The sequence below is a fragment of the Vanessa cardui genome, chromosome 17 (assembly GCF_905220365.1).
Source record: "Vanessa cardui chromosome 17, ilVanCard2.1, whole genome shotgun sequence".
NCBI classification, from domain to species: domain Eukaryota; kingdom Metazoa; phylum Arthropoda; class Insecta; order Lepidoptera; family Nymphalidae; genus Vanessa; species Vanessa cardui.
The window spans coordinates 2679417-2705971 of record NC_061139.1 but is presented as its reverse complement, the minus strand read 5'-3'; the positions used below and the strand labels follow the sequence as shown (position 1 = coordinate 2705971).

The window sequence follows — 26555 nt, the reverse complement described above, 5'->3', positions numbered from 1 at the left end:
CTACTATTAGCATTCTATTCTGGGAAACTGCTACTAACACACGCCAAAAATATAGTGTTTACTAGTAGTGTTGCCAGTATGTAAAAAAGAGAATTATTATTATTATTTTTAATTATTGATACATATTTATAAGTTGACATTTTAAATAGAAATTTTCAATGTTATTATTCGTTTGCAATTATATATTAATATGTATATTCCTTACCATTTCAAAGTAACATCATTTAAAAATCATGAAATAACGCCCTAAAAGTTCCCTAGAGGAACACATTCTTTCAGGGGACGGACATTAATCAATGTATCTAAGTTTTCATTTAAATTATTACTAATTTTCTATCCTTAATAGCTGCTGTATAACAAACGACTGCAATTAATATCATCAATAAATAGCGAATCAGATTATTTCGGTAACAGATTATTAATTTATAACGTTGACATTTGTAACAGATTATAAAAAATGAAAAAGGCGCTGTCTCATAAATCCAAGTCCGCAAGCAGGTCGTCATCATCGTCGTGCTCCATAAAGGAATCCATTTCACAACTATCTTGCATGTTTGTCTGCATGTTTGTCTGCGTGTTTTCTTCCTCACTTGTATGTTGACTGCTAGAAGACTCAGACGGCAGTGGAAATTTTCTAATATTCGTTCCAGGAATGAAATCATTTCTATTTATGTAGTTGCTCTTCGGCGACAGATACTGTGTCATACTATTTTTACTTTCCTGTGAATTAAAAAAAGGTTTTTTGTAAGTGGTCACCATCGCTTATAGACAAATATAACCATTCTTTAAATCGACTCTTGTGCCTGAAATTTACACTGGCTCACTCATACTTCGAAGTACTGCTATTTAGAGGCAGAACATCTGATGAATGGGTGGTACCTACCCTAACGGGCTTGCACACAGCCTTTCTACCATGTAAAGTTTGTTGAAACTTGAAAGCCTAAACTCGTTATTTGTAAACATTCATACTGTTTCAATTCGAAATTGGTATTTATTAAATATAAGCTGCCAACCCCGTTTTAGCCCCTTAGGAGTTTCGTTTTATCCGTTGTTAGTGGAAGTCTACATCCTATATATCCTGTGTGATCAATTTTTGAATCTAGTAAATATTTCCTTAATTTTTTTTAATCATGCTACAAATATCTCATCCATTTGGCTGAGAAATAACTCATTATATATATTAAATAAATGTGAATATTAAATATTAAATAAATATTTTAATATGCACATTTTTAATAAATCTTTAGTATGTATTGTATTTGTATTTATTTACTATATATATATTAATGAATAGCAAGGAAATTGTTGTTTCCGAATTACGCCTAGTACAGTTCTAAGCCGTAAGAGAAATATATGGTATATTACCTGACGAGTCAGGGTATTGTTCTCGAAGGTTTCGCCGCTGAGACCTACGTTGTTTAAAACCTGAAACAATGACACGTAATGTTATTAGTTATATTCATATTGCATATGAAATTTTAGCATCAAATCATTATCCTTCTGTAACTTAAGCTGTGACTCTGAGGGTTAAAGCTGAAGGGATAATAAGCAATGCGAAAAATATAGTGTCAATTATTGTAATCAGTATTTTTAGAACCAGAAGTAGGGTAACCTCTAAAACAATTATCTTTAATTTAAAATAACAATCAATCTACCACAATAGAAAAACATGTAGTCTACAACACAAATAACCATCAATAATCACATTACACCGTAATTATAATTGCAATTCTCAATGTGTCAACTACGAATCTCCCGCCCTTTTTTTTAAAGGGAAGTTGTGTGACTTGACGCAGATGTTGCTTGTTTATTTCAACAGTATATATTATGATTTTAAAAATAGTTATTTAGTAATGAAAGTTGAAAATAATAATTAATTTATTCGAAAATTCATAAATAAAAATGCACTTTTTTCAAACGTTTGTCACGTGACACGAAACGCTTCTGATTGGTCCGGTTTATGATGACGTCACTTGTTTGTTAACCACGTTTGCCTACTGTATGTGGATTATACGTGCCACATATTACAATACAGGCAAGTGACGTTTTCGAGCACTTTTTAAATAATGAATTTTTAATTAGACATTTTTCAGCAAATATGTATCAGAATTAAAAAAAAAAAAAAACAAATTTACTGGGTTCTCTAACCTCTAGTAAATAATATCCCATCAAAAACAATACTTGTCAAAAAAACCAAGTCTCGCAACTCAGTTGTTCTACGTTAAAAAGTTGTGAGATCCATGTAATACCAAGTCTTATCCATGTAATACTTAAGCGACTTCCTGTCTTAATACGTCCACTCCCTAAGACAACGATCGTGATCCTTAACAATTGAAAATCAATTGTGTCTGGAATCTCAGTACTCAAAGCATTAAGTTACGTAATAATTGACAGCATCTTATAGTGACGCATCTCAACGTTAAAAAATCTTTAATATTTTATATATATATATTGACTCGGCCATCGCATGAAAACACGTGTTAACTAAATTATTTAGTTAGATGGATAAAATGGATTTTAAAAACAAGTCAAATAGCCTATTGCAAGGAGAATAATGCTAGTGATATTAGTGTGTGGGCGGGGCACTAACGTCGAGCTTGCCCTGCAGCATGGGCCACATGAAGTCGTCGGCCGTGCCGCGCGCCAGCAGGTAGCGCACGCACACGCCGCCCGAGCGGCCCAGGCGGTGCGCGCGAGACTCCGCCTGCGTCAGGATCTGCGCACATGGTAATACCGTTCGATAATATGTCACTAAATATATTTTTTTTTATGGTATAGGTTGGCGGACGAGCATATGGGCCACCTGATGGTAAGTGGTCACCATCGCCCATAGACATTGACGCTGTAAGAATAATTAAGTATTCCTGAAATCGTCAATGCGCCACCGACCTTGGAAACTAAGATGTTATGTCCCTTGTGCCTGTAGTTACACTGGCTCACTCACCCTTCAGACCGGAACACAACAATACCGAGTATTGTTATTTGGCGGTCGAATAACTGATGAGTGGGTGGTACCTACCCAGACGGGCTTGCACAAAGCCCTACCACCAAGTAAATATGAAATGCTTAGGCTAACAGAGCATATATTATAATGGTAGCCTGTGAATTCTCACAGCTGGGCTGATCTCTCCCTTTGAAGAGCAAGTTAGGAGCCACATATTATTATTTTACATGACGCTACTCTAATGCGGGTTGGTGGATTCATATGTAGAAGGTTTTATCATATTAGGTTAATTAAAATGTAAATTAATATATGAAATTGATATTAAAATCTGACTTTTAACATAATCTAAGCAATGTTTATGAAATGTATATTTCTTTTAAATGACGAGCATTTAGCATCAAAACATGGCAGTTTTTCCGAGTTTATTTTAAAGAATGCCCGCTCTTGAAATATACTGGAAACAACCAAACACGAGTGATAGCTTTGTCACTTTCGATTGCGTTTCTGAAATGTGATCTCGTTAACTAATTGTAATTCCAATTTCTGTCACTAGACAGCGCTGTTTTAATTCCATACAAATCTACACTCATCTAAGGCACATTGGTCGTAAAATAAAATCGCATGTTCATTCATGAACTACAAGTAACAAAGCGTTACCCCGGGGTTCCAGTGAAGCTCTGCGAACAGCACCAGGTCGGCCCTGGTGAGCGTGAGGCCCGAGCCCGCCGCCGTCACCGACAGCACGGCGCAGCGGCACGACGCCACGTGCTGGAACGTTTCCACCAGCTCCTGGAAGGGGGGGGGGGTTAGGTGACGATACAATATATGAGCTGAGATGGCCCAGTGGTTAGAACGCGTGCATCTTAACCGATGTTTGCGGGTTATATAGCACCACTATGTATATGTGCTTAATTGTGTTTATAATTCATCTCGTGCTCGGCGGTGAAGGAAAACATCGTGGGGAAACCTGCATGTGTCTAATTTCATCGAAATTCTGTCACATGTGCATTCCACCAACCCGCGTTGGAACAGCGTGGTGGAATATGTTCCAATCTCTCTCCTTAATGGAAGAGGAGGCCTTATCTCAGCAGTGGGAAATTTACAGGCTGTTACTTTACTTTACTTTACTTTTTACAATATAGGGTGTTTACCCTTGAGAAGGAAACCTTTTTCCATGTAATTTATATACAGATTATTAAACATTTTTTATAGAAACATGAAAATAACGTTTGTGACGTCATTAGTCAATTTAACGTCAAAACGCAACCTAAGACTATCCGAAACGCGCAGCATCTTTTCGCATAACTCTTATGTATATTGGTATAAACTTCTTTTTTTTGGCTAGACCGTCTAAAAAGATTTCGGTGTTTCTTTTCTTGAAAAACATACAGAAAAAAATGATGCACATTTCCGTAACAATAATATATAACGGAGAAGGCATGCCCGAGCCCGTTTTTAAAAAACATGACGTCAGCATAGCTGACGTCACGAGTGTCAGAGTTTCGATCTTTAACCATCTTCGGTGGTATGAAATAAAAGTCAGGAAATAATCATCTCTGATTTATTCCAATATGAGACGGTCCGATCGCTCCGACGGCTCGACCAAGCCTGTCGATACCGGCGGGCGCTTGATCTTTTATAACAAAAATAGGTGGGTAGACTTATTCACTCAAGATAACAGTTGTTTACAAACATTAAAATATTTCAGAGTAATTTAACATTTCAAAATTCACTAAAAATTATTCATTTAACAATGAAACAGTTTTAAATTATTAAAATAAATCATTTCTGGACACGTGTTTTTCTTAAATTCGTGGCTCCGCGCCGACATATATAATAGTATATAGTATTATATTAATATTTAACAATTCGCGCGGTACGTACGGCTCGGGTGTGGGAAGGTGTGGAGCCCACGATGCATATGTAGTGGGTGCTCGCCTCGTCCAGGGTGTAGCAGATGGCGTCGATCATGTTCCGGTGGTGAGCGAACACGAGGAACTTGCTGGCTGTCTCCTTCAGCAACTGCTTGATGTACTTGCTGTACAGTTGAAAACATTTCATAAGACTTATTCAACTGCAAATACATATTTAAAAAAAAAAAAGATTTTGTTTTGTTATTTGTCCCAAGATCTTTTTTTAGGAGTTTATAATAATAATAATGCTCATAACGAATTCCTAATATTCCTATTAACCTCTCAAATTTCACTTAAAGCTTGTATTTGGGAGTGGAGATGACAGTAGCATAACGCTACTTTTTTACTCTTAAACTTTTGCATTATTGAGATGATGCTACTTTTTGTTGTTTTGTAACAAGCTAAGTATTATTTTACGAGTTCTGATTTCATTCTGAACATACAATAGAATAATCTATTGTATGTTCAGTCAGTAGTTGTCAATTGTTCTTACTTTGGTCGTAATACACTTATAGTCTATTTTTTTTTGTACGAAATTATAAATGCGAAAGTAACCTTCACACTTAAAATGTTAAACCGATTTAGATGAAATTTTGTTATGGAGATAGTTCCGGTGAAAGACCTTTCTCATCCCTTGAGAGGGTAACATTGAGGTTCGTATGCTATATATAGGCTACATAAAACCGCAGGTCATCTTGTATACAGTAAATTACTGTTTTATTACTATTACTCTATTAACTTATAGTTTTACTATTACTTATAATTGTACTGTTTCACTATTAACTTTTTATATATATAATAAAATATTTTTAGCGGTGGTTAGTGAAATAATACTGCCTCTTTCTTTCAAATGTCAAATCAATATTGAAAGAAAGAGATGAAATAGTGTTTAATATAGTTAATAATATTGATAATACCATATGGCAGGGATTTTGACTTCAGCCGATTTGCTGAAGTAAGTGATCAAGGCTGCGTGCTTGTCCGACGACCTTGTGTTCTCGTAGGCCTTCGCCATCTGAGACAGCCCCTGCGCCTCCTCATTCGTGAACTGGAGCAGTGATTGGTCCAGTAGCACTGATTCCCTGGATAAAAACCAGCATTTATATGTTTGTTCTCTTTACGTTTCTGAATCCTTCAAATATATTTGTTTTGCTGTCTGTCCATCAATACAGGGCCGGATTTAGCGGAGGGCAACCGGGGCAACTGCCCTGGGGCCTCCACATGAGAGGGGGCCACAGTTTTCAGCAAGTTAACAAATACTGAGATATAGTCAAATTATAATAATGTTACTATTTAATATTTTAAAAGTTACCGATACAAATACGAAACAATTCATAGCTTACTGATTGAAATAAAAAAAAAATTAATTCATAATAATAAAATTATTAGGGTGTTCACGCTTCTGTTTGTCTAGGGCCCTCACTGCTTTGTGGCCCCGGGGCCTCCACACCTTTAAATCCGACTCTGCATCAATATACGTATACGTTTTTACTATGACGTGTTATAAATAAAAAAGGTTATGCATAGTTATTTGCCCTTAGTATAAATGCAAAAATAAACTCTCTCCCTGTTGTGCTCTTAATTACATACATAGAACCACTTCCTCTATCATTTAGCTCCTTGAGGGAGGAAATAGACTACTTTTTTATGCCTAATATTTCCGATATTAACACGTTCACTGCCACCTAAATTTTTCCTATGCTCATAGCGATGCCGCCATACATAATGCCGCGAACACGCTAAGCGTGTCCCCGGCATCGCTAGATAATTTGTATGGACAAGCGTAGCGTGTCCACTGGCACAGGATCAAAAAAATGATAATTTTTTTGTTAAAACGGTCTTTGTTAGTTAATATTTCTTGTGTTATGCAATAATTAAGGTGTTTAGAATAATGTTGTCAGTGTTTTATCCTGGAATTATGACAAAAAACCGCTTTTATGGTAAGTAAACATCATAATGTAATCAGTGGTTGTAAAACTTTTTAATAAATTCCCACATATCATATTTATATTGGTGTCGAATTTGATATATACTTTTTATCGCGTTATGATTTAGTTCGTATTTCAATAAAAAAATTGTTCATGATATATACTGTTACCTGTTATCTACTGTTGTATCCCTGCAAAGGACGCGGGTCAGTTTGAAAGTAGCAAGGTATAATCAAATAAAATAAAATAGAACTTTCAATACAAATTAAAACAGAGTTTAAATTTCGCTTCATAAAGTGTCCATAAAAATCCACCTTCTTTTTTTGTTTTCTCAAATACATACTTATTAATTTCTAAAATCAATTTTTATCTCACTTGTTTCGTTCACTTTCTTATTAGTTGCTAGAAATGTTCAAAGGTTATAGGATATCGATTCGGTGCACATGTCTTGATATAATAATAAAGAACAATTAAATAAGTAATAATTAATAAACAAATAATTAAAAAATAATCAATAGCTTCTTGTAAGCTAAACTCGTTTTATTGTTTCATTACTTCAATTCTTGTAACACGAATTTGAAGTTGACATGAGTTTACATTTTAAGGTAAATCAGCCTTATTTAGTGTTTAATTTTATATATTTGGTGTATGTATGTGGTAGTTAATGATTAATCGAACTAACATATAGGTACTTGTAATACATAATCAGTATCAACATAACACAAAGTAAGACAATTTAGTATAAACTTTGTCATTAAATAGGAATGGCAGAATTACGGCTTATATAGTTTTCAACCGACTTCCAAAAGGAGGAGGTTATCAATTCGATTCAATAACTATAACTACATTATATAATCGTAAATCGACTTTTAAGTAGTCTAATATTTTTCATTTCATTTAACTTAGGAAGACTCTAAAAAATATGTTGAATACGCAATTATTTTTATTACTTTTTCGTGCATATTAATTTGTTTTAAAATAGTGTTTTGTTTGAAGTCGGTTTTTCTTTTTGTTAAAATTTTTATTTATACTACAAAGGTGTATAAATTTTTATAATAATAGATATTTGTACAAAAAAAAAATGTAACAAAGTTCCGCAAATTTGAGATAACAATAACAAAATTAGTTCAATTTTCAACAAATTGGTAATAAGCCATAAATAAAATGTGGTTTGTTGAAAAGTTCAGTTTGACAATCTATGATTATCCTTAATAAGTGAACAAGCCTAGCGTGTCGCCGGCATTACGAAAGACATTTTTTTGTAAAATAAAAAAAATATATTATTTTTAACGGACCACTTAAAAACTCAGTAGCTTATCGCTTGAAGATTGCACACAATTAGTTTGAATGAATAATTTAGCCTAGTTTTTAAGATATCACTGAAATTCTTAGAACACGCCTAGCGTGTTCGCGGCGTGGTTATAGAAATTCGCATGAACACGCTAGGCGTGTCGCTGGCACTGAACGTGTTAACATACCCGACGATATTAGAAATAAATAGCAAAGCCGTTCACGACAACTTATTTTAAATAATAACAAAAGAAAACCGAGAAATACAAAACGGGGTACCTTGTTTTCTTCTCGAGTTCTGTTAGAACTTTTTCTTTAGTTCTTCGTATAAGGAATCTCTTCTGCAGTATGATTTGCAGCTCGGTCAAGTTGGACTGGCCCGTCATGTCCCAGCCGAAATTCGTCTGCTTCCCGCCGCAGTACCGCTTGCCTAAAACGAATTTCCTTAGAGCGTTACTTATTTTCTTTATTTGTTTTATAATGAATAATTGCTGCCAAAACACTAATTATAGCCGGTCTATTTTTTTCTACTCGATATTACAAAATGTTCTATTACTTTACATAATCGCAAACTTTTAGATAATTTTGATAATTACTGATCGCATGTTCTTTCCAGTCATATAAGATCGATATTTATAAATGGTATGGTAAAGTTTAAAGTTCGCAAGGAAGGACATCGTAACTACTCCTTACATATCCGACGCGCTTGAAAACTAACTGAGCACCTCGAAACCAGAGTCAATACTACATATTGCGTGGACCGGTTTGCACTAATCCCGAGAGCACGTCAATACTACACATTACTGACTGGTGGTAGGGTGCACCTATGTAGACCAGCTTGCAATACTCCAAGGACTGACCGTAGTCGGTGAAGGAGCCTAGCAGCTTGGGCGCGATGAGGGCGAGCTGCGTGTACAGCTCGGCGGGGCGGCTGAGCGCCGGCGTGCCACTCAGCAGCACGGCGCGCGCGCAGCCCGCCGACACGCGGGACAGCGCGCGCGTGCACTGCGCCTTGTGGGACTTCAGGTTGTGAGACTCGTCCTGCAACACCGACACCGGCCGGTCAGTGCTGCCAACTTAACGATTTCCGAAATGTGCACGAGACACACAGGGGGCGGTTTTAAGGAGGTTAATTTATTTATGGAAATTTTTTTTAAACGAAATTTACCAAAGAGTATTTATTTGAATAGTGTTTCTTTGTTTATTATTTTAATAAACAAAGAAACACTATTCAAATAAAAATTTATAAAAAATATGAAAAAAAAAACTTGTTTATAGTAGGGGAGCCCAAGAGGGGATTTTGAGATTTACTCAAGCGCGACAGATTACTATACAGGCAGGTAACTTGTACCCCATTAAATACCTCCACCAAGTATAAGCCCTGTATATGGGGCCGTGCGTCGAAGATAAAGGATCATATTAGTAAAAAAAAAATTAATCATCTGAAATTCTCGAGCGCGTCAGATAAAGATACCCTATCTTGTAAGTTATCTTAATCTGACGTAAAAAGTGTATATTCCACTAATCTGACAATTTTCGATTGACGATAAAAAGTAGGTGGGGTACTTGTAAAAAAAACGTCATCGTGACTTTCTCGAGCGTGGCTAATTTTTTTTTTAATTTGAAGGAAATAATTCAACGTTCACGAAAAACATATAATCTGACGATTTCCATAAGCCGAAGTAAGGAAAAACAATCGATAAAGTTTAATGCGTGCAACTACGTGATGCCGTATTTATAACGTCTGAAATTGTTTTGCGATTGATGATGTTTATTATGTAATTAAAATTGAAAAAATAAATTACTATGACTAATAATAAATTTAAAGTCTGTGTTTTGTGGTGAAACTAATTTACAAAAAGCTGTGAATTTTACGTTAGATACATTGCAAAAATGTATAAATATATTAGAATATCGTCGGAGTAAACCGGTTCTCCGAAAATCCCGTACAACATACGAGAATCGGAGAATTACAAAAGAATCTTCATTAAATGAAGAATACCACGCACAGTGCTACAAATTATTTACAGCAATAAAAGTACCGCGAGATTTTCAGTACTCACAACAGCGGCAAAATTTCTCAAGTTCTCAAGAAGTTTCTCAAAAAATTCGCAAAAAAAATGATATTTTTCATACTTATTTTCTCATAAATAAAAGCTTTATACTTCAAAGAATATATACATTTATTTGCATGCTATTTTTTCACTTCTTCAATTTGTTAAGTAAAAATATATTAAAAAATTAAAAAAAAAATCTTTCCATTGTCAAATTAGGCCAATTCCTATAGATAATCGTCAGATTATGAAACAACACGTATAGGGTACATAAATGAACCATATATATCTTAATCTGACGAGCTCGAGAATTTCAAAATGGCGATATTTTTTTGCACATTCAAATAATGGCCGCGAGTTTGGGTCACATCTAAATCGTCAGATTATTACAGAAGATTTTTAGGTTCACTTAACACCCCTTTTGAAAATCTGACGCGCTCGATCAAATTTTTTCTTTTTTCATTTTTAGCCCTTACGTACGACCTCATGTAAACAGTCAGATTAACATACATATGTTTTCTAAAATACTTAAGACATGGACGCTATCAATATCTGACGCGCTCGAGTATATCCATGTAACTATTTTTTTTTTACATTTTTGAAAATTTATAGCAACTCCCTCCACCGATAGAATTGTGTATACTATATGACATATTTTTTTTCTTATTATCTGAGCTTCGCAGTCCAATAGGTCTCTTGGACGCTCGAGTAAATCCCGATTTAGCATGCTGGGCTACCTTACTATTACGCTTATTTTTGGAACTTTCTCTCTGTTTGTATAGTAAAAACTATAGGAGATTTTAATTCAAGCAATTTTAGTCTTATTTAAGGGAATTTGAAGTTAGTCCTATGGGGGACAATCTCGCTATGGGGGACCTATGGGGGACAATCTCCACCTGACAAGCCGGACAAGTTTAATCATTTCGATTTTTTACTTAGGCGGGCAATATTCTCTATATTGCCTGCCTAAATAATAAACTATAACTTAAAAATATAATTACATATAGTATAAGATAAAAAAAAAATATGAGAAAAAAGCTATATATACTTAATTCAAAAACACTTACAATAATAATCATTCCAAATTTCTTATCCTTCAGCAGTTCTGTATGCATGCCTGCTATTTTGTAACTAACAATGACAATTTCCGTCTGAAAAAAATAACATAATCTATGTACTTTTTTTTAAATATAGACCTATTCACACACCACCTTACTACTTTATATTGATTTGATACATCAACAACAACAACAGCCTCTAAATTCCCACTGCTGGGCTAAAGGCCTCCTCTCCCATAGAGGAGAAGGTTTGGAACATATTCCACCACACTGTTCCAATGCGGGTTGGTGGAAAACACATGTGGCAGAATTTCTATGAAATTTCTCACATGCAGGTTTCCTCGCGATGTTTTCCTGCACCGTTGAGCACGAGATGAATTATAAAGACAAATAAAGCACATGAATCAGCGGTGCTTGCCTGGGTTTGAACCTGCAATCATCGGTTAAGATGCACGCGTTCTAACCACTGGGCCATCTAGACTCATCCCTATCATATAGTACATATGTTATGAATAATTAATAATACCTGTCTATCCGCGACGAATTGACTGTCCTTGCTACTTGTAAGTGTCATGATGTTCATCATGGGCACGGACGGTAACAACTCATGAATTGTATTCTGCCATGTTTCTCTGTGAACAATTTTTTTACAATTCATGAATACTCCTTCCTTGTACATTCAACATTATTGTAAGTTACATATATATGATATTTGTAAATGTATTAATTGTGAGACACTTCAATAAATATATAAGATTTAAAACAACATGGTTATTTTTATCATTACAGTTATTAAAAACGAGATCTTCACCAATAATTTAATAACTTTAATAATAAAATAATCATGTTAATTTAAAATACCGGTACGGACCGTACCGGTCGGTATGTGGAATACGTAATATTAGTAAAATATCTAGAACGCTCGGAAAAGTGTGAGTGTTTGGGAGAAGCGTTGACATTCGTCATAGTGTCGAGAGTGTAATAAGTATTACAGCACTTGTACAAAACTATTTTTGCAAATCATTTTCAAGTGTAAGAAAAATGTGATTAGTGTACTTACCTCATTGAAGACGTTGTAACAATGAGCAGAGGCCAGTTGTGTCTGTAGTAACTAGCGATAGCAAGAGCTTGATATGTCTTCCCGAGCCCCATGTCGTCTGCTATCATGCATCGCCCTTGTCTGGCAATACCGAACCTAAATATTGTATTAATGTTAATTGGTTTGACTTATTGTTCTGGCCTGAATATAATGTACAAAATCGAAGCAATCGTAACATAATTTTAAGCAAAAATGAGATTTTGTTACTATAATAAAATATATATACTGTACATCCATGAAAACCAAATTTTCATACTTCTTAGAATACTGAAAGTTTAACTAACTAATAGTTTCATCATATTTTAACTACCGGCGAATATAGTCGTGTCCTCAGTTACGACGATTTACGTTGATCTATTAGAGCGCGCACAAGTGATTTTTAAGCACCATGGCTCAGTTCTGATGCAAAACGTAGCAGCACGTAAGTTGCTACTTTCTGCACAGTTGTCATAACTATAACTTACGATTATATGCGTCATTTCTTAGATATTGACAGATTTTCATCAACCCTATCCTCACATACTCTTCTAATGATTCTACATAATTTTGAGGTATACATTATACAATGTGCTTGGAAGCTAAGCTGTTAGGACCCTTGTGCCTGTAATTACACTGACTAACTCACCCTTACTATTTACCTTACTTTTTATGTACTAAACACAACAGCACTACATACTGCTGCTTCATAATGTATATGGTGGGTGGGGTTGTACCTACAAAAACTTGTACTAAGTCCTATAGCCAAGTATTTGTTTATTACATTACATTGTTTTAATAGTAATAATCCTAAATTTAAAGCAAAAGTCATACCGAACTCCATCCTCCTGGAATGGCAGTAATTTATTCCTAAGTGTCTTTTCTATTGGCGACAAATCCACAGTGTTCGGATCTATTATTGGTTCATTGAGTATCTGTGAACATATAAACAAATTAGTGTTCATAACCCAGTATCATAAATATATTGCAAGAAGGTAGATCAATTTTATAAGATATGTGTAAATCCTTTTGACTATTAAGTACAGCAACATTATATTTTTATATTTTTTTATCACATATAAATTTAATTTAAAAATATACATATTATTATAGACATAGCTTATTTTATGAGTATAAATATAACATATGATTATTTAAATCATTAAGTATTTCCGATCGATAAACTTGCTTTGCACATCTTAATCCTTCATGAAACTAACAGTTTGTTAAGGTGCAATTTCTAATGGAGAATTTATTTTAATTATGTAAAGCTCTTTATATAAACCTTTAATACATATGAAGGCAAAGGTCCAAGGACCACATGTGGTGCTAATGGTGAAACTTTCATCATCAACTCTTGATAATCTTTTATAGAAAAATTCCATAACTTCGAATTTATATCTGCGAACAAACATCTTACTGTATAAAACAAAATCTATATTAGTGTCAACTTAAAATTACATACAAAAATAATTGCACTAATAACAGTTATGTCTCTTACCATAAGTCTTAGAAGGTATTGTCTTGAAGATATTGATGAGCGGGGCGCTAAACTCTGACGGATTAACCTCAAACCGATCTTCAGAAATCAAATAAACAGTTCCAGTGACAACCTTTGTACTGGGAATGAAGGCATTTTCAGTGAATCTCTTGCTACTCTCCGGTTTACCGTAAGGATGAAATCCTATATGCGACCCAGCACTAGGTTTCACAGGTCCAGCACTAGGTTTCACAGATCCAGCACCAAATGATTTTATGGGCGAAAATGTATTAGAAGGATTTTGTTTATTAAAATTATTTTGTACACATTGTTGATTAATAAGTTTTTCTTGTCTTTTCTGTAAGGCAGCTAAGCGTTTCCTTTCAATTTCTTCTTTGGTACATGCCATATTTTATTGATATATGAAAACTTTTTTATATTAAAAGATGTTTATTTAATTTTCATAATAAACATCACATACTTGTCAATTAGTGTCAACTGTCTCTATGTAACCACTCGTAACCAGTCACTAGGTAGGTACAACAATTTAAATTTGAAAAAGTGCATAGCCACAGATAACTAGAATATTGCATGTAAAAAAGATATTAAAAAGAATAACTTATTCGTGGACATCTGCCAGGTAACACTTGTTTACTTTTGTCTTTGATTTTATTCTTGAGTTTGGATATTTAGATAGAATAATAATAGTTTCATAAAATTCAAAAGCGATTCCGAAAGTAATGTTTAAGGGGTTGTTGTCATTAAGCCTAGAATAGGAAGAAATAAAATGAATGTTGGCTAACCTGTTTGCTTGACAAATAAATTGGTTGGTTGATAGTAGATTGCAGAGTTGGACTTTGACATTTTATTTTAAATTAAAAAACTCGACACCTGTACAAGTGCAGTTGTACAACTTGTGGCCTTTCTCTTTTTTATTATTTATAAGAAATAAAAAATGTCGGAAAACAGTAGCCCCATCAAATATTTTCTTAGTGGGGGATTTGGCGGGGTATGCACTGTCTTAGCAGGACATCCTATGGACACAATTAAAGTAAGATTACAGACTATGCCCTTACCAAAACCAGGGGAAACAGCTCTGTATGGTGGAACTTGGGATTGTTTTAAAAAAACTATACAAAAAGAAGGTTTCCGCGGCCTCTATAAAGGAATGTCAGCACCCTTAACAGGAGTTGCCCCTATTTTCGCGATAAGTTTCTTTGGCTTTGGACTGGGTAAAAAATTAATTAAGTCAGATGAAAATCAGGTTCTCACTAAACCGGAATTGTTTGCCGCGGGTGCTTTTTCTGGTATTTTCACTACATCCATAATGGCACCTGGTGAACGTATCAAATGTTTACTTCAAATCCAGCAAGGAGGAAATGTACCACAGAAATATAGTGGCATGCTTGACTGTGCCAGACAGTTATATGCAGAAGGTGGTATAAGGAGTATCTACAAGGGCAGCGTTGCAACTATCTTAAGAGATGTGCCTGCCAGTGGCATGTACTTTATGACCTACGAGTGGGTGAAGGAAGTACTTGTTCCACAAGATGCCAATGCAAAAATGAAAATGGTAGCTACAATTGTTGCTGGAGGATGTGCAGGTATAGCTAACTGGCTGGTAGGCATGCCTGCTGATGTTTTAAAGAGTAGACTACAGACAGCTCCTGAAGGAACATATCCTAATGGAATGAGGGATGTTTTTAAACAGCTTATGGAGAGAGAAGGACCCACAGCATTATATAAAGGTGTGACTCCTGTCATGATCAGAGCATTCCCAGCGAATGCTGCTTGCTTTGTTGGATTTGAATTGGCTGTGAATTTCCTCAACTGGGTAGCCCCCAATCTTTGATGACAAGCAATGATTATTGTAAATTATGACGAATGTATCAAATTGTATTATAGAATAGTAGTAAGTTCCCTATTAAGTATAAATAAAACTTTAAAACTGTTATTATATAACTGTAATTACAAATAAGTGTAATTCAGCTTACTATAATACTTGGTTGGATGTATTTAGTTATTTGCTAAATAATCTATTTACATGACATTTTGATTATGTTCACAAAAAGCTGTACATCCACAATTATATTGCCAAAATAATTTTTTACTCCACATTTTGATGCCTTAAAGTTTTTTTATATTATTTTCTGCTTCCTGAGGTTAAGTACATAGAAATTTATATATTTTTATAAGACATGTGAATGGATGTTACCTTTTTTATAGAGGATAATATATATACTGCCTTTGAGGAATGTTTGTTTTTTTATTTATTTTCCTGTTAACAGAATAACAACAAAATGTCCTTATTTAATTGACTAAGCTTCAACTTAAAAAAAAGTACTCAGTTATTATTACATTGAAATGTTAAATGTAAGATTTTTTTGCCTTTGCTGACATCTATAGACATCTCATCTTTCATAATTAAAAAAGTGGAGTAGTGTATCAGGTTAATATGTGTATGTGTTCTTTTTTATAAGCTTAAGATTTGCATGTAAAAAACAGATTATGCTATTAAAATTAAATGTGTTGAAATAATAATAAAAACCATGGCATTTAATTTTTAATAGTCTGCCTAAATTCTTAAGTATCTTTACTTTCCAACTACTAATTCATAATATACTTATAAGTCTAGAAAAAATGCTGGAATTGTGTTAAAAGTGAAAGTTAAAAAAAAACCTTGAGATAAAAAATTTGCTAATTTGTATATTTAATAAAATTCTCTTCTGAAATTAATTTCCATTCTTTTGTGTTTGTCATGCTCCCTAAAGGCCATTTTTTTGTTAAATTCTCTTACAGATTCCGTGGTAGGGGTCTGCTTTTTTTTTAATTTATGTCCAAGGCCCTTTTTGTCCTTTTTTTGGATACCTCTTATGGGATATTTTCTTCCAGTACCATCTGGACCTAACCCTTCTTCTTTATCCCAACCTCCTTTTAACATAATTTGATAACCCTTATTAGATTCAGGTATAACATATTTTGTCGGGATTTTTTTCCCTTTACTGGCATTTATATTGTGTATTGTAGAAGATAAGTGTTCCATTTTATTTTCAAATACTTTATTGTCACAAATTTCACAAACATAGTTTTCATTTAATCCATTACTATTTGACTTTGTGTCTTTTATCTTTTTATCATGTAAGCTTATTTGTCGACTGTGTTTTAAAAGTATATCAGCAAGTGTGACATTTTTGTTTCTTATTACTAAGCTTTGGGCTGATCTACCCGCTTTGTCTCTAACTGTTGTGTCTATTTTACGTTTAAGAAGCTCTTCAACTGTTTCTATGGAGTTGGCCTGACATGCTATCATGAGCAAACTCCACCCAAACTCATCTAACGTATTTATCTTATCGGGATATGTATCTAGAAACTGTCGTAGTTTATCAACATCATTATTTTGCACACAATGGAACAATTGTAGATTAGATAACTCAATTCCATCAGCTTTACTCTTACGTTTTATCTTACATTCGGATTGATTAGCAGTGGATATCAAGTTTTGTGAATTATGACAGCTACCCACTTCTTCTAAATATAGTTTTCTTGCTGTTTCTCCGTTTAATGAAGTAGCAAAAAATGTAGATGTAGCAGTTTCTTCGGACGTGGGACGCACAAAATTAAAGTATTCCTTGTGGTACATGACAAAAAGTAATAATTAAAATATAATGCTGCTATTCTTATCAGTTACTATAATAAATACAACAATTCAAAGATAGAGAACGCGTAAATATTGTTATTTTATCATTATGTCAAGTTATACGTCAAATCATATTGACAATAAATATGTAACAGATAACAAAATGTCACAGATTGCTTATTACAATCAATACATAGTACAATAGATAGGTGTTTATTATTGATCCTGAATTAAAATCAAAATTGATAGGCTTTCACAATTCATTTTTATTAAGTATAAATAAAGTGATACAAACTATTTGCTTAAAATAGTTTAGAGATAAACATGACGTTTAATTTATCTTACGTATTTTATACATGTACATGATTATAAAAAAATGGAACAATGTTGAGATGCAAAAATATAACTTTGTCTGTTACTAATTTACATTTTTATTCAGTTTGTTTGCAAATAATATAACAGTATTAAACATGATATATTTCATGAAATATAAGTTACAATTAAGAATAAACACATTAACAATGTCATTTAACATATCTAATAATAATCAGGCATTTCTTGAATTAATATACAGGGATTGTACTGGATTCTTATTGTGTATTTATTGCTATTCATACAAAATTATAATACAACATAATGAAAGAATGTTGTATTTACCGAACAGGTTTTTTTAAAAATTGTAGACTTGATTCCTAACAAAAGTTTACAAAAGTTTTTGTATCTGGTTTAGTCCCAACCTTTAAATATTATTTTTATCGTACAATATTGTTTTGAATTAGTAAAAATAAAATACCACAAATAGAGATCTAAGGGCAAGTGAGTTTGAATTGACTTAAATTAATTTGATAATTCCTTGGCTATACTTTTAAGAGCTTCCGTTTGTTCCTTTAGTAGTTTTAATTTTTGTCTCAAGTAATCTTTTTTAAAATTTAAATAGTCTTCTTTAATCTGTATTTTTCTTTGCTCTTGGACAGTTATTAGATCACAATTTAAAAAACAATTATTTGAGTGTTTAGAACTATGCTTTGACCCTTTAAGCTTTAATTTTGTAGATTTTTGTTCTGTTATATTAAAAACTTTGGGTTCAGGGGGTGATTCTGGCTCACTTATGGAAGCTGTGGATAGTTCATCATTAAAATTGTCATTTTGATTGTCACTAAGGGGCACAAACTCTGTTGATTCTTGGTAATCCTCAGTAGAGGAAGACATTTTGATGCCTAAAGCATCTTGTTCTGCAGCAGACAGCATAATTGTAGAAATTGGCAACTCCCCATTCGGTTCAGCTTGCTTTTTCTTAATTTTGGAGCGAATGTCATGCCAAGTCTGAAAGAACAAATAATGAGTAAGTTCACATCAATAACTTTGGTTTATAATGTCAATTGAAGGTCCGCACTTTTCTCCACTGCCTCCAAGTTTTTCTCGCTCCGGGCATTGCATTGCATTCGTTTGCTATATTTTGCCATAGTTTCTGTGAATCTTTATAGTTAAAATCTTGAGTTACTTTGCATGATATTAATTCTGGATGTTTTGACATCAGTTCGATGAGCTTTTTTTTCTGACGGGCCGTGACATAAACACATCTTTGCCTTTTACGGCCTTCCATAATGTACAAATATATACGTTTAAATGCCAACTATATACCTTTAAAACAACTTTCAACTTTAATTCAAAATTATCTTTGATTATTCTGGTTTGTTTTATTAAGTTATGACATAAGTTAGACTTTTGACAACGACATTTGCTCTTCGATATTACCAGTTTCAGTAAACACTCGCTTAAAAAAAACTTAGTAGTATAATACATAATAATTTAGATATATTTTTGATATTTAACTTTAAAACATACATTTATAATGTATATTTAGGGGGAACTTAGTAAATCTGTTCTTTTTTAATTTTTAAGGAATTAGTATAATGGAATTTTTCATGACGTTTCGTCATGACGAAAACTCTTTGTACTCTGTGGTTTATCGAGTTCAGTCCAATCACCAATGAATATACCACTACGTATTAGATCAGTCAGTCGATGAATGGAGGATATAAAATACTCTTGTGCTAACTGTGATCACAATTTTTTAAAATTTGTGTCGACTCCATCGTCTTGTTAGTTTTTGTGGTGTGTAATTAAGGCATGACGACTTTATACATTTAAATTTATAGTTGTGAAGTTTGACTTGACTATGTTTGGCGTCGGTGAAATGTTTTTGCGAAGGTTTCTATCAACCTTCTTCGGATATCTGCTTCTTATACACATAGCGGAATACGTAAGTACTATGATTACATTTTATTGTTCCGCACCAATAAGCTTTCTAGAAATACTTTTTCACCATTAATGTCTAATAACTAGATTTACTTCTAATTATGTTTCTTTATTCGATTTATACACTTACCAACATTCACCTTGCAAATTAAATACATAGTATATGTACTCAAGGCGATTGCGCATTGATGAGGAAATGAGATCATAAAATTGGTAATACTTATTTTTTTATTATTTAATGCCTCCTCATTTAAGAGACGGATAACGTGATTCAAGAAATACAAATAATTATTAAAAATAATAAATTTTCCATAATTTAAAAATGCGAACAACAATATACGTATGATAAAATAGGACTGATATACTCATATTCTAAGAACCATTAGCTACAGTCTTACTTCGAAAACTATTGTTTTTCAATCATACTGTAACTGATAACAAAATCTATGCTTATCTTAATCAATAGTTTACAATTTTTAAACAGAATATTTTTGTTAACAAGCCTTTTAGTAAAAAGATTAAATAAAATATAGTGAAATCTGAAATACATATGAGACTAACTTGTCTTTATAATATGACATTTATAATGTAATTACATTATAAAGATAAGTATAAACAAAGGACGGTATATAATACAGTTTTATATCCAACGAGTGATATTCTTTATTAATTTTCGTAATTAGTGACCATATCTGTGTAGGATATGTAACAGTAATTACGAGACACCATTTTTGAAAAAAATTGTTTCAATAATACTTTTTATGGACTCAAAACTAAACATACACTTAATGTTACTAAAATTGATAGGTATAACAGAATTATTTATTGAGATATGTAACGCTTATACTTTTTTGGTGGTATTTTATTTGTGCTGGGATAGCACAGATTATTGCACTGAAGGCATAATAGTATACTTCTTTGTCAATTAAACTATCAAGTTACTTTTGTTCTTTTGTTTGTTGTCTTGTGGTTAACTTAAAAGACTGTCATGTTCAATCTAATCCATTCCATCAAAGGTTCCTTGTTCTATCAGTTTCCATGATGGGTTCTATCAGTATTCTATAGAAGTAGGGATAACCTTATATCATAAATATTGTGCTGTAAATCTGTTAGAGGAGAAATCTACATCTTGGTCACCAATATTTTTATCTCAATAATATACAAATATTAAATAGCATTGTGTTCTATTTAAAAACATTTAATTGAATTCAGTGAAAAATGCATAATAAGTTTTACACAATGCATTCTTATCTATGGTATTTAGATAATACATACTTTTTGTAGTGATTCATCAATTGGAATTTGTTACATTAAACATTACCTCAATATTGGAGTATAAAAATATGTTTTTATAAAATAAATATAATTATTAACTTTCATTCTTAAAGCATGATTAAGTTATGGTTTTTCTTTATCGATTATTACTTAAAAATGATAGATATACAATATACAAATTTAATAATCTTATATATAAGATTATTAAATGTATGTATAAGATTATTTAATTTGTTCTGATAACAAATAAAACTGTAATCCTATGATAAAAGTTATACTCTAAACAAATAATTACTATCTAAAATATTTTGTGATCTAAAGGGAGCTGTTTTAGACTATATAATTTTTGCTAATGTTCATTATGTATTTACACTCATTATGGGTTATAAATTACTATATATATATGTATCTATAGTGAATATATATGCAATTGCAATTCATTGTTGTACTGACCAAAAAAAGTTATAGTTCCCTGGCCTATACTTAATTAAAAGTGAAGAATAAATAATTTTTATTTTTTTTAAGTCCAATAAATACTCTTTAGTTATATTTATCTTTCATTACATTTTTTTTTCTGTGGCTCTTTAGGGTTTCTCACATTACTTGAACCTCATAAGTATATATAATGTGGGGTAAATCGATATGGTAACTGGGATATTGTTTAAGTAACATGATATAAAGGCAATAAATGTCAATCAGTGTAATCATGATTGATGAGAATTAATTGATGTTTATAAATTGATGAATTATATCCAATTGCTGAGGCGGTTGTATAGGGGCTTGTATTTATAGCTTGATTATTATTCTTTTATAAGCACCCAGATAACACAGATTATGTTATTATTATTATATTAATAACTTCATAGATGATAACATGTTTCTTTCGTCAGTTCAAGTTAGTCCATATTCCTAACCGGTGGTGGAATTTCGACAGTCAATAAGAAAGTTTAGTACTTCTGTTTTATACTATTTACATTAGAAATATTTTATTATTAAAAGGTGTCTTAATTTGTGTCTGTTCTGAATTACTATATCAATTAACTATTGAATGTTTATATCCAATTATATTTATATATAATACTATTAATATTGGGAATAGCAATGCAAAATGTATCATCTGTTAATGTTTTTATTTATGTGAATATAATCTGTTTGCTCATTAATGCTATTAATATCTACTCATGTTATATATATGTTGATATAATGTAAGTTGAAACTGGAAACTATACAACGAGCAGCTATCCATTGCCATTCACACCTCACCGATTTTTAGTTAAGCGTAAAAAATATTATGCGAAATTTATGTGCTTTAATATTGCATGAGATAAAATGTTGCATGCTTAAATAAAACTTGAAACTAGAAATAAGTTATAAATAAAAGACTAAACATTATACTGCTATTACAATAAGGAGGTTTGGTCTGTTTTTGAATAATTAATTATTTTTGACAATTATGGACCTAATGTATATTTGTTTGTATGTAAATTAAAACAATTATTATCTCTTGAATTATTAGGATCATATAATACTTGCAACCATTGTTATAAAAATAATTTTATTATTAAATACTAAAAACATGTATGTACATAGTTTTGTATTAATATTCCCACGATTTTGTTGGCAATTCATTAAACTATTATTATATATTTTTTAATTTTATTTGCGCTGAGAGAATCGAAAGACTTGGGGAAAATCATTGTTATGCAAAGTAATGCTCATGCATGACAGGACTCACGTATATAGATGTCAGAATCAATATCCCATTACCAGAGCACAGATAACCCTGAAAGCAAGTGTCACACGTTCTTGAACTTCTTCAGGAAGTACTCGCCAAAACGGCCAATCGCATGCTTTTAGGCCTTGGATTACCGCAAAGCTTCTATTAACTAATCACAGCTACATAATATGACGTATCACATACTCTAGTCTACTCTACTGCCCAATAGTTATACTTATTAATTATTAGCGATAGCGACCCGCCCCTTCTTCGCACGAGGCAATGCTGATACGAAATGTGCTACAGAATTTGTTTATTGACGACATCACATTAGAAACATCTAAAATTATCGTTTATTTGCTATATTGTTCAAGTATTATATACACAAACCTTCCTCTCGAATCACTCTATCTATTAAAAAAAACCTTATCAAAATCTGTTGCGTACTTTTAAAGATCTATGCACGCATAGAGATAGACAGCGGTAAGCGACTTGTTTATTCTATGTAATGATGATTATGTGTTTCGGTTGTAGTGAGTCAGTGTCTCCACCAACCCGCATTGGAACAGCGTGGTGGAATATGTTCCAAATTTTCTCCTCAAAGGGAGAGGAGGCCTTTAGCCCAGCAGTGGGAATTTACAGGCTGTTGTTGTTGTTGAGTCAATGTAACTACAGGCACATTTAACATAAAAATCGTATATACCAAGATAGCTGGCGTATTGGAGGATACAAAAAATCGTTAATATTTATGTCACTGTCAATGCTATCGAGGTTTATAAAGATACCAGTATTTATGTTCTTATTGGTACAAAAGCTGAATGATGCAGTCACTTGACAGTTCTTTGTGCTATAAAGAAATTAATTAGACAGTATGGTCATGAGATTATGTTTAAAAAATGAATTTGTCATGTCTAAGATCATTGCGAAGATTAAGGAATGATGTTCAAGCTATAGAAAACAAAACAATAGTTCAATAAAATCGATTACCGGTGGTATGTTACATGATAATGCGTTGTTAGTGGTAATTATAATCTTAATTATACCTACATGTTCATGGAATTTTTTTTGTCTTCGACGATATAAGTCGAGAAAAAACTCGATCATTCTCAACAACAACAGCCTGTAAATTCCTCTCCCTTAGAGGAGAAGTCTTGGAACATATTCCACAACGCTGTTCCAATGCGGGTTGATGGAATACACATGTGGCAGAATTTCTATTAAATTTGTCACATGCAGGTTTCCTCACGATGTTTTCTTTCAGTACGAGATGAATTATAAAGACAAATTATCACATGATTCAGCGGTGCTTGCCTGGGTTTGAACCCGCAATCATCGGTTAAGATACACGCGTTCTAACCACGGCCACCTCGACTCTCACGATCATTCTCAATTCCCACTAATATAAACAAGCTTGTATACGATTATACATAGGCGCTATACAGAATAATATTTGATATGTAGTGACGTCAGCAAGCGCATACGATGATTTCATTTTGACGCGCAGATTTGTAAAAAATATTGTCATTTTTATTATTATCCGTGCATACAGTATGTTTAGTTTACATTTGAGTAGTCATTTGTAATTATTGCAAGTACTTTCAAGTTGTATTGTTACTTTTAATTATATTTTTTTTGGTACGTTGCGTCCGACTCGTATTTTAACAAGAGTAGCAAATAAAATATAATTATCTTTTCTTATTAAGATTACATAGTCCAATGAGAAGGAATATTCGATATAAGTTCAGTTGTGGGTAGTACAAAATGTAACCGCTGCGCCGCTACTGGGTTTTAAAAATCCGGTCCCACTATGAAAATATGCGTTAAATAACCTTTCAGAATACAATTAAAAAAATACTCATAACATAACTCTAAATCATGCCAGGAAATATATTAAATGTATGTACAAAAAGTGCAGTACAGTTAATATTTTTAAATATATAATGAACTTTTTTAAATCCAAATTTTTCCTCCCCTGAAAATGTTCCATTCTGGGCACCCTGAGAGGCCCTAGTAAATCCAGTACTGAGCACATGAGACTAAAACACACTAATTACACTAAATTATGTGTAAACACTAACTTAAAAATTAGGTTCAGAGAATTTATTGACCGAATAAACAATTTTTTTTTACTGGAAATTTCAACACAATACCATGGATTTTCAGTCTTGTAAACTAGCCACCAGACAAACGAGCCACTAACAGTGACTCGTTTGTCATATTAATTGTACTGTCATATTAATTGTACTGCATCTCTCAAGGTCTGTAACTGATATATCATGCATAATTATGAACATACTTTATAATTATTTTCCTCGACCTAAAATTAGTTCGAATGCATAACATTTCGTTTTGTCTTGATAACGTTATTGAATTTGATCGAAAAGCATGACTCAACGGAAGTTCATTTAAAACTATGTATTAAAGGGTTTTGTGATGTACATTTTAATACATATTTGATGCAATCAAATTAAACTAGAAGCAACTTTAAGGTTTTTACTTAGTAAATTGTAATGTCAATGATTGATTACTTCGTAAATTGGATTAAAATAGATCACGCTGACGTCGTAAGCTCGCTCATTTAATTCTAGCTAATGAAATAGTCAATAAGTCCAAAGTCAATGTACCCGACAGTTCAATAAACACCATTGGTAACTTTTGCTTTTAAAGGTGCTATTAGTATTAATCATTAAGTCACATGTACCCATTGCCTTTGTTTGTTGTGTATTATTTAAGTACAGCTATCAGCGACTTCCAAAATTAAAAACATTTCGTTTGAAATTCGAATTATCCTAAATGCAAACATCAACGATTCTGCGAAATTCATCTATTGCAGAATATATAAATGGATAGGTTTAGTTGATGTAACTGCGCAGCGGACGCTTCACCGCCACAGCCGGCCATTACTTCCCAAAAAGCCGTAATTATCTAACATCATAGAACCGTTTATGAAGATGATGAATAGATACGTACTGGCCTTGAATTTGTAGTAATTTAAAAAGTTATTATTTTACAATAAAGCTAAAAAATATACAAGAGTCATCCTTTTTTTCGTTGAACGCGAAAGCATAGAGTAAATATATTTTTGGTGCATATTAAAAATACATTCTTTATTCTAAATTGTCTTGCACGTACTTTGTTCTTAGTTCATTAACATCGTCCAGTGCCATAAGTGTATAATAAAACATATTCTCGGATTGTATGTGATGTTTATACTTTCAATGATTGATTGGAGTGTGAGAATTATTATTTTTTTGTTCGAAGTCAAGTAGGTATATGGAGAATTATGAATTATGATGCGTTCATGTTAAGTTTATATAAAATATTGACACATTTTATTATAATTTATAACTTCTGTCTTGTTATCTAGTATCAATGGATAATCGAAGATCTGAATTGAAATCAGTTGCATCAGCAATTTCCTATAAGATTTCTTTACATCCTCATGTATATTTTCAATGATATAAGGAATTTTCAATTTGGTGTCATACAGTTCTTGTTAGCTGTTGAGCATTTTAGAAGTTTGTTTTCGATTTTTGCTTTAGTGGATGATAATATAGGTACTGAGCCTTACAGCAGTGAAAACTAGTCTTGAGTTTTAGACCCTGTTAGGAAACTAAGATAGTGATTGTTAAATTTAGTGTCAGAGAAGTCTTGTCTTCATGGAGTCGATATTTGGTAATTTAAAGTACTTTAAGAGCCGAGATTTTCTAGTGGATAGAGTATAGTTGGGCTAATAATACAATAACAAGTAATAATGAATTAAAAAATCTTAATCTCTGTTCAATATTAATTTCTGGTACACCTGATTCAAAATACAGGTGAGGCCTATATTGCTCAGCTGGTCCATATGTAACACTTTTTTCTTTCCTATTTACATACATAAATTGGAAAAAATCTAAAGCAAGAATCCTTAAGATTATTTTCA

At 32.6% G+C, this 26555-nt stretch overlaps 5 protein-coding genes across 10 annotated transcripts in view; 2 read left to right on the top strand and 3 right to left on the bottom strand.

Annotated features, from left to right (window-relative positions):
* Window positions 1–255: 255 nt before the first annotated feature.
* LOC124537004 (SWI/SNF-related matrix-associated actin-dependent regulator of chromatin subfamily A-like protein 1) lies at window positions 256–14284 on the bottom strand. Its single transcript, XM_047113708.1, has 14 exons — window positions 13764–14284; window positions 13548–13663; window positions 13097–13197; window positions 12248–12382; window positions 11714–11819; window positions 11197–11280; window positions 8936–9116; window positions 8355–8505; window positions 5775–5939; window positions 4829–4982; window positions 3602–3733; window positions 2591–2716; window positions 1366–1425; window positions 256–720 (listed from the first exon to the last, which is right to left on the bottom strand). Exons 1-14 carry the CDS (start codon window positions 14149–14151, stop codon window positions 475–477), a joined length of 2145 nt encoding a protein of 714 aa, XP_046969664.1. The 5' UTR covers window positions 14152–14284; the 3' UTR covers window positions 256–474.
* A 270-nt stretch (window positions 14285–14554) lies between these two features.
* Window positions 14555–15993, top strand: LOC124536726 (congested-like trachea protein). Its single transcript, XM_047113297.1, has one exon. The coding sequence runs from the start codon at window positions 14698–14700 to the stop codon at window positions 15592–15594; it is 897 nt and encodes a 298-aa protein (XP_046969253.1). The 5' UTR covers window positions 14555–14697; the 3' UTR covers window positions 15595–15993.
* A 435-nt stretch (window positions 15994–16428) lies between these two features.
* LOC124536725 (G patch domain and ankyrin repeat-containing protein 1 homolog) lies at window positions 16429–17543 on the bottom strand. The gene has a single exon (XM_047113296.1). It carries the CDS (start codon window positions 17380–17382, stop codon window positions 16453–16455), a length of 930 nt encoding a protein of 309 aa, XP_046969252.1. The 5' UTR covers window positions 17383–17543; the 3' UTR covers window positions 16429–16452.
* A 363-nt stretch (window positions 17544–17906) lies between these two features.
* Window positions 17907–19110, bottom strand: LOC124536727. The gene is made up of 2 exons (XM_047113298.1): window positions 18773–19110; window positions 17907–18702 (listed from the first exon to the last, which is right to left on the bottom strand). Exons 1-2 carry the CDS (start codon window positions 18980–18982, stop codon window positions 18217–18219), a joined length of 696 nt encoding a protein of 231 aa, XP_046969254.1. The 5' UTR covers window positions 18983–19110; the 3' UTR covers window positions 17907–18216.
* A 223-nt stretch (window positions 19111–19333) lies between these two features.
* Window positions 19334–26555, top strand: part of LOC124536773 (NPC intracellular cholesterol transporter 1) — a 65639-nt gene continuing 58417 nt past the window's right edge. For all 6 annotated transcript variants that reach the window (XM_047113363.1, XM_047113365.1, XM_047113367.1 and 3 more), the window contains exon 1: window positions 19334–19642. In XM_047113363.1, the coding sequence (XP_046969319.1) occupies window positions 19559–19642 (84 nt within the window). In that variant the 5' untranslated portion in view covers window positions 19334–19558. The remainder of the gene's footprint in view (window positions 19643–26555) is intronic.

Bases quoted from the DNA above. Each gene is read 5' to 3' on its own strand.
- LOC124537004 (XM_047113708.1), bottom strand. From the start codon at position 14,151: ATGGCATGTACCAAAGAAGAAATTGAAAGGAAACGCTTAGCTGCCTTA. The intron at 12,383-13,096 runs GTATGACTTTTG...TACAATATTTAG, and splicing joins TTCCAGGAGGATGGAGTTCG to GTTCGGTATTGCCAGACAAG. The intron at 9,117-11,196 runs GTAAGTGTTTTT...TCGGTGTTGCAG, and splicing joins AATTTGGAATGATTATTATT to GACGAGTCTCACAACCTGAA.
- LOC124536726 (XM_047113297.1), top strand. From the start codon at position 14,698: ATGTCGGAAAACAGTAGCCCCATCAAATATTTTCTTAGTGGGGGATTT.
- LOC124536727 (XM_047113298.1), bottom strand. From the start codon at position 18,982: ATGGAAGGCCGTAAAAGGCAAAGATGTGTTTATGTCACGGCCCGTCAG. The intron at 18,703-18,772 runs GTGCGGACCTTC...TTGTTCTTTCAG, and splicing joins CTTGGAGGCAGTGGAGAAAA to ACTTGGCATGACATTCGCTC.
- LOC124536725 (XM_047113296.1), bottom strand. From the start codon at position 17,382: ATGTACCACAAGGAATACTTTAATTTTGTGCGTCCCACGTCCGAAGAA.